This window comes from Astyanax mexicanus, chromosome 6 (genome assembly GCF_023375975.1).
Source record: "Astyanax mexicanus isolate ESR-SI-001 chromosome 6, AstMex3_surface, whole genome shotgun sequence".
NCBI lineage: Eukaryota > Metazoa > Chordata > Actinopteri > Characiformes > Acestrorhamphidae > Astyanax > Astyanax mexicanus.
The window spans coordinates 34,034,977-34,047,965 of NC_064413.1; the positions used below are offsets into that span (position 1 = coordinate 34,034,977).

A 12,989-nucleotide genomic window follows, 5' to 3' on the forward strand; every position below is an offset into this window, starting at 1 on the left:
AAGACACAATAGATAACGTTGGAAAATATGTGCATAGCAGAGTACAATCTAAACTATACAGCAATATTGGGTAGTTATTTAACATTGATACTAGTCTTTTGGACCCTTACAATTTTAAAATGTGAAAACAGAGAGAAAGAGAGAGAGACAGAGAGAGAGAGAGAGAAAAATCTTTTATTTAACCAGGCTTGAATTTAACCACAGTGGAGAGAGGGAGTGAGGGAGTGTAAGGGGAGAGTGAGGGAGGGCTACGTGTCCCTTTGTCTCATAATAAAAAGAGGAGATACAGGAAAGGTGAATATATATATATAGAGAGAGAGAGAAAATAAAAGAGGAGGGAGGATAATGCTGTATTTCCAGGCTGACTGGGTACAGAGGATGAGGGATTGCAGGATGCACACACATTTCAGACACTGCGAGCCAGGAGTCAGCCCCTCAATGGCCAATTGAAATGGTTATTTCCTCAATAATCCTGTGTTCATTGATACCGTTCCACGCGCCCAACCATAAGCGGACCACCTGATACTGAATACCAGCCCGTCCCTGAAATGGATCACACTGTCTATGGATTTCAATGCCTTTGTCAGGGCATGAACAAAGGATGGGAAATTCACATAGCAAAGCAATGATGTGAGACTAAACCTTTGAAAATGAAAGCAGCAGTGTGGAAAAGCAGACCTGTGATGAGGTGTTAATGATTCTCAATCCAATTCCGGAGGTCAGAGGGTCAAATGTAAGGCACCCAGCAACTCTGTAGAACTCTGCATAGAGTCACTGATGAAGACTTTGATCCTCTGAACTAGAAACACTATTAGAGAATGAAAAATGTAATATGGACTGATGTAACAAAATGTTGTATGTACTGTATATAGTCACTGCTTGGAACCACCCATACTACTACAACAAAAATAAAAGAGAGAAAAAGAAATTAGTGATGACCAGAGATTGGGGATCAACTACCAATTAATAAGCTTTGCTTAACAAATGTAGAAGGTAAGATAAAAAATGTAAACTTTCTGCCTTTTGAGTTTCTAAATCTTATGTGACAACTAGTCTTATGTGAAAAGATCTCTACCTGAAGAAGCTCAGGATACATATAGACTTACAGAAAATAATGTATTGTTTAAATCCAAAAAATATGGATCATATTTAAGAAATTTATATTTTTGAAACGGCAAAATTCTAAAATTTTAACTAAGATAACATTTAACTATGTTATTAAATAACAGTTAATGTTAATATTATTGAATACTCATAAATGACAATCTCTTCAGCTTATGTAGTCAAAGTTACAGAATAGTAGTAATATTACAACAAAACAGGAAATTATTCGTTCATTTAGGTTTGTTAAAAGTGTGGATGAATGATGTTTTTTCCATGTAGTTGCGACAACAAATTAAATATATTAAAAAGAATGTAAAATAATGATGAAATTCCTTAAATTTGTATCTGACTGTATGCAAAAGTCAATTTATATTACATTATTATTACTATGCCAAATGTGCTATTTTTTATTTAACATGCAAAATTAAAAAAACACAAAGTAACACAATGACACAATGCAACATCATATAACGATCTTAAGACCAATGATTATTTTCTTGCAATGCTAAAGTATTATGTGAGACTTGAGAGAATTTTTACATTTAGCATGAATTCAAAGAATATCACTAATACTTCATCAAAGTGCTTTGGAAAGTCATAAACATCAGTTTAAATAAGACTTTAGAATACTGAAACTAACCTAAAACTGTGTATTCTTGCCTCACAAAGCTTTAATTGTCACATTATGTTTGATTTATTTTAAAATAAAGTGCTGAATAATATGTAACCTAATGTATTTAAGAGGAATATATATATCTATAAATGTTAGGGACACAAAAATGGATGTTTCCATAAAATAATAACTCAAATATAACTTCCAGGGGATAACAAACAGGTGCAAGAGTGGGATCTGGTCATTTACTCAGTTTCGAAACACAGACTCTGCTTCTTCTCGAAAGTCCCATATAGATACACACATGGGTCCTGAATAATCCGAGGGGGGCACAGACATTCGGCAGGACGTAAGAGACAATTTCATTAACACCCTGTGGGTTTTGAACTGAGGGAACAAGAGCGTGCAAGACCCATGCTGGAAAAATGCCTGCCCCCCAGCTACAGAAAATTAAACTGCTCTTTATTATCCGCTACCTGGAAGACTACTTCTTTAAAAAAAATGACACAATAAATTTCAGAAGAGAGATAAAAGGAAATCTCTGGCACAGCTGTTTTATTTCCTAAGCCTTAAATGCACACCTCAGGTCATTAGTAATTTAAGAATTCACTCCCCTCCTTCCAGCTTGCCTTTTTATTTTCATACAAAATCTAAAATATATAATAAAATATATTTTATCTTTGCGCAATTGTTGGTAAGAGGTTTAAAATTGTACAAACCATTCCAGGTAGATTCATTTGTGTTTATGGTGCCACAGAACACGTTTATTAAGTATACTAAGTTGCTCTTCCATGTATACTTGTAAATATGAGCTATGAGTGCGTACAAAAAGATGTGGTATTAAAGACATGCTGTTGCCTCAGAATAGAACATCTACATCTATAATTTGTAAAACAGTCCACAAAAAAAAAAAAAAAAAAAACATTGTTTTTATTGAATGGTTCAAGGCAGTGCAACAACTCACAGAAGCCACATAGTATAGCTTACCATAATATCGTTTTTTTATTTATTTTTTTTTAAATACTGTAACACAAAATAAATGGATATAGTTACTGTCTTCTACTGTCTTCTTGCAGTCCTCTACTAATATATATATATATATATATATATATATATATATATATATATATATATATATATATATATATATATATATATATATATATATATATATAAAGTAAATCTGCCTACATACACTGCCTGGCCAAAAAAAGGTCACCACCTGGATTTAACTAAGTAAATGATGTGGGGTTGCTGCAGTTGGTCAGGTTTAGGTTCAGCAACAGCATCCATCAATGGATTTTTTCTTCCCTGATGGCTCGGGCATATTCCAAGGATTCATGGGGCTGGAATTGTGAAAGCGTGATTCAGGAAGCATGAGTTCATTATTTTCACACATGGGTTGTTCACCACAGAGTCCAGATCTTAACCTCAATGAGAATCTTTGGGATGTGCTGGAGAAGACTTTGTGCAGTGGTTGGTCAGACTCCACCATCATCAATGCTGATGCAAGATCTTGGTGAAAATTTAATGCAACACTGGATTGAAATAAATCTTATGACATTGCAGACGTTTAATGAAATGATGCCACAGCGAATGAGTGCTCCAATCAAAGCTAAATATGAGAGTGTGTGACTTTTTTTTTTTTTTGGCCAGGCAGTGTATATCCTAATACCGTGCACTTTACCTTAATATACACTGCATGATTTTAAATGCAATTAGCCAAAAGAACTGAAATTATGGTAATGTTCTATTAGTTAGAACTGTGCTGTACAATCTCTTATTAAACAAGTGCATTGAATAAATAAATAAATAAATAATCCCATTTACATTTACCCCTAGAGTTAAAGTTAAACCCCATCACCTATAGATTCAGAAGCCGCAGCTCTCATCTCACCTCTAGCTGAAAAGATTCCGCCAGAGTAAGGGTGAAAAAGTTGGATCATTTCAAAGAAGAAAGAGAAGCTATTACCCCTGAACACACAACTCTGTTGACTTTTCACGCTCTACTAAGTCAGAGCCTCTCTCCTCTCAGATGACAAAATAGAAACATTAAAACCAAATTTCACTGGAGTGAAACCGTTGTTGCAATTGCAATGATAAACTCTTTCATCACCTTCTACAGTGTCTGTTTAGGAAATAAATTCTGGAATGTGACTGAAATATAAAATAAGTGAATGTGGAGTCAGATAGGAACTTATACGTGTGTGTGTGTGAATATACTACTCTAGTGCTGCATTCATTTATTTGTGTGCTTTGGTTCCTGTTATTGTATTTTTCTGTATTAAGTGCCCTAGCTGCACTCCATTCAAGGCACTGTAACAATACTTGTTCTCCTAAATAAAATTAAGTACCTGATTACATTTACTTTTACTGAGAAGTTCTGCTTCCAATCTTACTTTACTGAACAAGCTATCCTTATTTTATAATAATAAGTAACATCTAATAAATATGTTTTTACTAATTTATTTATCAATTTACTCATAATGTCAATACCAAAAAAAAAAAAAAACTAAACAAACCAAACAAATATTAAAAACAGAAAAACACATGTTCTTTGCTGAAACACAAGGCACTTGACAAAGTGTTACAAAGCAGTGCTCCCATGCTGTGGTGTATGAGTGATTTACTGCAGTAAACACAGACTCATACACAGCGGAACAATGCAATTGTCACGCCGCTGAGCTTGAGGGATGAAGTCGGTGTCCAAACCCGCAACCGCATTGTGGGGAGAGTGTTAGGTGATCCTTCTTCGTGTCAGTGAATTTACTGTGCCAGGGCTTTGACAGACCTTGATTCTATGCTGTTATCTGGGCATACAGTATATCAATATGTGAAATGGTGTGCCGTGAAAAAAGCTGCTGTTTTATACTGTGAAGGTTTTTTATTCTGAGTTGGAATCAACCAGCCCAACCTAAATCTTCTACAAAGGCTTTTTTTTATTGTTTTCTAAAACACACATACTGTGAAGTCACGAGTGCTAAAACAGCACTTACAGGCTACATAAACGTAACTGCATGTCGTCCACCAGACACTGGCTTCTCCAGTAGAGGAAACAGTGGAATCTTTTTGCTGAAACGTATTCCTCCAGTTCTATAGATTTTATCTGGCCGTCCATTGTGCTCGCAGAATATTACCCACAAGGCTCAGTCTCACAAAAGCACAGCAAAATCAAGGCAATTTCAAAAATCAGAGAGCTCAACGTGACACTTGCTCTATCAGTTTGCAAGGTTTTTGTAGTTCTGAAGCACTTCTGAGAAACTCATCCCATATCAGTGTGAAAGTTTCTCAGGCCCTGTTTCTCTTCTATACCATGAAATCTGTGGAATGTTTCTCTGTGAAAAACTGATCATTAAATCCTAAATGTCACATGATTATACACTTTGAAAATAACAGTTCCACCCACAAGGAATCCACTGATAGGAATTAGTTACTCAAAATGGTAGCGTAGCATCTTTTGTAACAAGTTCCACTTTGTCTTGTTGAAGACAACCAATGAATCGGTCTGTAGATGTTCTGTGGTCGGCACCAAAATGTGCAATTTTGTTGTGACGCATCACATGTCCATTTTATGTCATGCCATATCACCTGTGGCCTTCATTACTGGCACTTTGACAGTCCTTCTGGGTACAACTAGTTTTGCTATATCTATTAAATAATTCTTTGGTCATGGGTGTATGTTTTCTTCTTTAACACTGATGTTCAGTTTGCTAAAAACAATTGCAGTAAAAATATAGTTTGAGAATTGCAGTGCTGTAAATATATGTTTAGAAGCACATATCAAGGCGCATAAATGCTGTCTCTAAAACCCCATAAAATTCTATATAGGCTATGAAACATGTAACCAGGTCCAAATCATGTTTATTACTATTATGTTGGTTTAAGTACCAAACAAATATGAAAATGTTAAGAATGTTTTCTTTTTTTAAATCATCTAAAGAGGCTAAAACTGTCAGTTCTGGACTCCAATTCCAACATGCACTCACACTGGACTTCCCTGTCTCTGTCGATCATGTGATGCTACAGTGTTTCCGTTCTCCCAGTTACTGATTGTTTCCACCTGGCTTGTCTAGTATAAATACCCTTCAGTTTGCTCTGTTCTCTTCTGAACAGAGAATCTAATTATTTAGTTCTTCTACAATGTGTTTCTTTGTTTGTTGCCTTTTGTTACCGATTTGTTTTTGTTCCTGACTATCGATTTTTGTCTTGCCCTCTCTATTGTTTATTCCGTAGCCAACCTTTTTTTTGTGTGTGTTTTTGACTACTCTTTTGCCTTTGCCCTCTCCTTGCTGGATGTACAGTGTTTGACCCTGTTTTGCCTGACTACGCTCTCTGGTATGTTGTTTATATTTGCTGCCTTACTGTAACTGACCCTGCCTGTCCCTAACTACTCTTGTAAGCCTAGCCCCTTTGTAAATATATTAATGCATTTCTATGGCTTTTCTTCTAATTATTTAAATGATTTAAAATATCTAGAAAGCTCTTTTTCATAGTTTTCATAGTCATAGTCTTGGGAATTTAGATTCTGTTTATAATCTTGTAATACACAGATTACAATTAGCATATAGAATCATCACTGTTGGGGTTATACTTTATTTTAGCTTCCTCTTTTTTTATCAATAGTGTTCTGTACCATTGAATTCAGAAAGAGAACATTCATTAACGGTCTGGCACTGACTGTCTCAGCTTGAAAACACTGTCTCTGTGTAAGTGCAATGATACTTGTAGGGCTACATAAGACCAGCATGATTCAAAAACAGCTGATTGAAAGAAAAGAATGTCTTATTAAACACTGATAAATGAAAAATATCAACAGAGTGAAATATAACTAAATTAATTTACTTAAGCCAACAGATCTAATCTTTACTGCAATTTATTTTAAGTAAAACAAACTTCACATTATTAATATTTTAAAACTGCCTCTCAAATCCTGAATTTTACAAGAATGACAAACAAAAACCCAAAAAACAAATAGGACTGATTACAAATTACAGCTGATTACAGATGAGAAAAGCGATTAAACCAATTGTTCTTAAGGCTCTGAAATCTAGCACAGACTACTGCTGATGCACTGCTTTAGAAATCAGCCAGGGTTGATTGTAAAAAAAATAAAATAGCATGATTCTCTGTATTTTAGTTTACAAATGCCAAGGTGATTTGTATTCATAGTGCGTTGGACAATAATCCGGCCTTAAGGAGGGTACGATAAGCTTCTGATAAGTATCCCTGCTTTGCGGTTTGATACATCAGAAGCATTAAAAGGCCACTCTAAATGTGCACAGGAGAGGCAGAGCTGGCATTTAGAGATGTGAGTGTGAGTATCACTGTAAACAGTTGGGAGGGTTTTAATTCAAAGGTCATTCAAACACTCGGTTATTAGCTTAAGCATTTCTACCTCAATTAAACTCTCAGGTGGCACAATCAATTGACTATCCGTTGTCTTTGTAGAAGCTTTTTAAAGTCCACTTTTGTGGACTTGAGCTGGGGGGTAGGGTGGTGTTTATATTGGGATATTGGAGACTCCATTACACTGCTGCTTTGGCAAATAAAATTGATATTATGGAGCACATCCAAGGCCTATTGGCAATTAAAAGCTATTCGTTATAACAAAAGGAGAAAAAAAAAAAAACTTGAGCAGGATGAAAATAAATGAGGCTCAATTTGCTTGAACAAGTGTGGTACATTACCAGAGTAGTGAAGATGTAGTGGTAGTACTCTGTCATCATCCCCATCATCTGAGCCTTGTAGCAGCACATGGGGAGTAATGGAAAGGAGAGGGAGGAAGAGAGAGGAGGGAGAAGATAGAGAGAGAGAGAGAGAGAGAGAGAGAGAGAGGAGGGAAAGAGAAATACAAGACAATGAAAAAGGTCAGCATCTCAATTTACAATCAATATGACAGCCAACAAAAAGAATGCAAAAGAAAACACAACCTATTTACAAGAGGGAGACAGGGAGAAGCTGCAGGACTCTACAGCTATATTGACCAAACCCCGCGTCTCGGCATCCAATCCACATTCTGCCCACAGGACAGAGACAGAAACAGATGAAAAATCCAACAGGACTGAAGTCCACGTCTCTGTCAGCCCTTTCAATAGATCACAATAGGAAATGTCATACGGCTACCTTTCCAACAGTGATAAGGGCCCTTAATCAAAGAGAGTGATCATTTTTTCATCCTTCACAACTACTCCCCATCGCCTCACTCACTCAATCTCCATTGAAATGCCTGCATTACACAGGGTAGCCATATTTCCTCTTTAATTATACCATCTGCTCTTTAAAAAAATAAATAACTAAAATCAAAAGCAAGGTTAAGCAATCCATTGAGAACTTTCTTTTCAGACCCGCCTGACTTTTTTTTCAACTCTCCACAGTTTTCTGACCTATTATGGCTGTGTGTGTTTTTTTTTTATTGTATTTTTATCGTTTTATCGCATGTTTGAGGTTTTACCATAAACACATCATAAGAGCTGTGATAATGTCTTTAATAACAGCTAACTCAAGCTGCATCCTCTACGTACAACAGCAAAATGAGCTTTTCACGCTGCAGACTGAGATCATGTGACAAATTACGCCTGAAAACAGAGTGAGGTAGAGGTCCATAGTTAACGCACTCACCAAAAATTCCAAGTGTGATTTTTTTTTTTTTTTTTTTTTGTCCAGCAGTGCTGTACCTGAATCAAATTTGGTTGAACATTTGTCCATGTTTTGTCCCTTATAAAATTATCTACTAATCAGAAAATCCTTATGATAAAGTTTCTTTACTGATTCCCACCACATTAAGAAGTTTTACACAGGAACTTATTTTTTTTAAATAAATATATCAGTAAAAAAAGAAGAGGAATTTGGTTAATTATCTAAATTGCAGCTAAATGTAATTGCTGATAAATAATGCCAGCTGTGATATGGGTTTGTGGAATAATGAGATGGAAAGCACACATATATTTGTGATTTAAATTAGCTATATTATTTTTACATTTATTTTACTTTAAACATTAAAATCTATTTGAATAAATGAGAATGTGCCAGTTAGCCCTGTGTAATGAGGCACAGCAGATTCCGTCACACAGGTGCTTTTGGCCCAACATGGGCTGGCTGGGTGTTTTAGCGGTGAACCGCAATGCTAACAGACACAGCTGCTGGTCTTGGCTGGGTGTGAATGGGTTAAACTTGCAATGATTTAACCAGAAATGTTATTAACCCAACAGTTAGCATTGCAGCCAACCAGCTCGCACCCCATCAGTGAGGTAATGCTTCATGTAAAAAAAAAAAATTACGGTTGGCCCACATTTCTGTGCATTCCTAATTAGGATAAATTTTTTTGTCTTTCACATCAATATCAAGGTATGCAGGAATGTTATCATACAACTCATTTTTTGTCCATAATGTACATCCATAATACCCATCACACAATCATAAAGCACTTTTACTCAGAGACCAAATACAAACCACACACCACCTCCTCTTTCCAAGTTTACCAGCTCCTGTAATATTTACTCATGTGTGTCCCTTGTAATTCCTTCAGCCACCATGAGCCCCCCCAATACACATAAGTATTGCACAGGTTTTTAAAGCCATCTGGGATTTGGCCTGAGGACAACTTCAACAGACTTCCTGCCCTGTCACATTTCCCATTTCCTTGTCGCCTAAAGGAGAATGCATGTAGCGACAGCAGTTCAGAAGAAGCTGACAGCGAAAGGTAGGCTCAAGATAGGCTACAGACAGGTGACCGCAGGTATCGGGGTATTTGGTGGACTGAGGCTACAGAAACCACTTGTTCATAAGTTCAATAATGAAGTAATAAGGCCTTCATTTTGACCTAGAAAATAACTGGAGGGGGTTTCAACTCAGACAAATAATGGAAGGATGCTGTGAGTAAAGATACTTTGGAAACTTTGAGGGAAGAAGAAGCTTACAAGACAGTTGCACAGATAAGCCTCTTACCTGGATCATCGTCTTATATAACTACTGGATAAAAACACTATAAATATATACTTTACAGGAAAAGAAAAAAAAGAATGACTTTCAATGAAGGCCAATGTAGTTTTTTTTTTTTTATTCATTTTTTTTGTTCCATTTCTATTCCTGTTAGCTATGTCTGTTAGCAAGAAGAGATTGTTATTGTGAATGAGCCAGCATGTCGACTTTGTTTATAAACAGCCTTATTTTATTTTATTTATGGTTTATTTATTTAAGGTATTTAAACATTTTTATATCCTACGTTATTACAATGTCTGATTAACCTTAACAATTAAAAAGGCCATTGCTCTTTAAAAGAATATAACTACAGTACATTATTATGCTGTTATATTCTCACTATATGGCATAGTGGCATAAAATTTACCTAAAACTATAATCATTTATTGCAGTAATTTCAGGAACAATATATTGTCCAAAAAAAAAAATCATTATGACAGGCCTAAACGTGTGGAACAAGACTATCTGTTAATTGCAGATACAAACTTATATAATTGTGTAAGTATGCCTTAAGGAAGACGTGGTTCCATGTAAATGTCAGTTAAAAAATGTACCTCTTCAAATAGCTGTTAATTCTTTATTATAGCTCATTCTAACCAAAAAAGGTCACATAAATCTCCTAATTCTGTGATAAAATATTACATACAATATCTATAATCCATTTAAAAATTCTTTTAAATTTTAAACATACTAAATGTCTCTAAACTCTCCTATTTTTGTGTTGAAATACATATTCTTAGCATGAATACTGACCTGTTTGAGTATCTGCGCAGCCATGGTGTGGCTGCAGTCGAAGATGATGCGGAACTCTCGGCTCCTCTTCATCTCCTTCAGCAGCGGACGGGTATCAGTGGTGTCCAGAGGGAGCTGGCGGATTTTCAGCCTGATGTTGTATCTGGATGGGGCCATTATCAACTCCTGCAGTCTAATCAGACCTGTACACAGTAAACAGAACCATAATCCATCTAACAAGCTAATCACACTGCAACTTACAGCAATACGGATATCAGAAGTACTGAAGAAAATCGTTTAATTGGGTTAAAAAATTAAATAAAAATATATCTTGTGCTGAATTGAGTGCATTTTGAAAGCCATTTAAAATGCAGATGCTTGGTATTAATAAAATATCAGCCTATGAAGACCTTGGAAGCAACAGAGGTCCGTGTTAAGCAGAATACATCTAGAAAAATGTGTTATATCTCACCAGTGCTGTCGTCATACACCACAGTGGCTGTTTTCCACTTCAGGAACTGTACGAGGTCCAGAATAGCATAGCTCAGGGAGGAGTAGTCCGGGTACAAGTTGGCATAGAACGTGTCTCTGTTGTCCATGGGGTGATGTTTCCACCGCACCTGGATGTGTGGCACTTCCAACGCATTGCAGATGGACTGTACTGCATTTGATGAGGAGCTATGAGAAGGCCCAAATATGGCCACTACCCCTAAAGACAGCTGATCACAAGCTGGCAAGAGCAGAGGAAGGGTTAACACTCTAGAAACTCTTGGAAACATGTGAAAACACAGGAAATGAGTTGTCAGAGCTTTTTTTTTTATATGAAATGACAAAAAAAACATACTAATATGAATATAACAAACTACTAAATTGTAATTAGAAAACAACCAATCAATAAATAAAACAATAATAAAATAGCTTTTTAAGGAAAACTTCTGAATTTCAGTTTGTTTTTCTTTATGATTATGGCTCTGTAAATAATGTAATCGAGAAAGCTCTAACTAAAGCTCTAATACATACAGTATATAATTCACGTAAAAACAAAAAAAAATACATTTGAAGAAAATGTATTATCTATTACAGTTATGTTTATCTACTAACAATGTCAAGCGTATAAAACCTAAACATCACTGTATGAATCAAAAGGTGTGCTGTAAAATCATGATCCAATTCCCTCAAACCCATAAAAGTCCATAATCAGAATAGTTAAAAGTTACTCACCTTTTCTTGAGGCCTCAAAGCTGTCATAGATATTAATCCTCTGGATATCATATGTTAATGTTGTGTTTGGCAATAATGTCCTGTTTCTGTTGATGTTATTAACAGCAAATTTAAAGGCCAGCTCTTCTGCACTGACAAGTGAGACCGGCCCCTCTGTTTGTTCAAAAATCCCCCCTGTAAAACAAAGAAACAGAGAGAAAGAGAAAGCCAAATCAGTTCAGACCAAATTAACCAGAACTATATTTTAGAGCTACATCCAAACTGACTTAGAAAATACTGACATATGAAAGCACGGTGATTAGGGGAGGACAATATGGCCCTAAAATATCATCACACTATTTTATATTATTTCTGTGATAACAGTATTCTTGTCGACATGACAAAATAGTAAAAAAATGTTTTCATTTCAAGGATACTCTTTTTTTAAAACATTTTTATTTCGTATAAATATAACTCTCAAACAAAAAGAAACAAAAAGTTTTAAATATTTGTCTAACAAAGCAACAACATAATATAACATAAAATACTAAAGTGCAGAATATTTTTGCTTGCATATAAAGTGCAAACATAAACAATTAACAATAAATGATTTGCAGTAAATATAATAAAAAAGACTGCTTTAAAACAAAAAAAAAAAACATTATAATCACAATCGATTTTCCTTTTTATATTTATGACAATATTAATGTGTACGATACAACACACCCCTAAAAGAACAGATCCCACTGTTCTGATTGGTTGGTAACTTTTCTAAAAAAAAAAAAATAATAATAATAATACAAATGTTGGACAAATGTGTTTTCCTATACAAATATTTTGTAATATTTTGTATTTTTATATTTACTGAATCATAACCCCTGTATTGTGATATGCATCATATTGCCAGGTTCAGCAGTAACTCAAATGGTATGGACATTTGAAGTAAATTTTCTAGTGAACTGAACTGTATATCGTAAGGGCACTGCACTGGATTTGCTCGACAGATGGAGGGAACCTCTTTGCATTCAGGGTGATGGCTCTGAGTTTCAACTGGAGCTTTTAAAGTTCAGGGACATAATGGAGATGAGGGGAGAAAAGAAGAAGAGAAAAAAAGAAAATAGGCCCATCAAAGGTTCCAAGCCATCTTTGGGCCTGCAGGTCTCTTTTCATACTGTAATAAAATGAAAATGGATTCCGTATGTGGAGAGGTAGAGATGGGACTTTTGCAAACAACTTCTTTTTTCCCCCCCTTCTTCGGTCTGTTTATTTTAGAATAGATTGATATTCCAGAAATTCGTGGAATGGGTTTAAAGAAAATAAATATTACAGCCAGAAGTGAAAACAAAGTTGATTGACTGAAACC

General features: G+C 35.3%; 1 protein-coding gene across 1 annotated transcript in view; it reads right to left on the reverse strand.

Moving 5' to 3' along the window:
• Window positions 1-12,989, reverse strand: part of grik3 (glutamate ionotropic receptor kainate type subunit 3) — a 170,428-nt gene that overhangs the window by 56,426 nt on the left and 101,013 nt on the right. The window contains exons 2-5 of the mRNA XM_049479959.1: window positions 11,648-11,821; window positions 10,899-11,156; window positions 10,448-10,629; window positions 7,405-7,458 (exon numbers count right to left, since the gene is read on the reverse strand). Of these exons, the coding sequence (XP_049335916.1) occupies window positions 7,405-7,458; window positions 10,448-10,629; window positions 10,899-11,156; window positions 11,648-11,821 (668 nt within the window). The remainder of the gene's footprint in view (window positions 1-7,404; window positions 7,459-10,447; window positions 10,630-10,898; window positions 11,157-11,647; window positions 11,822-12,989) is intronic.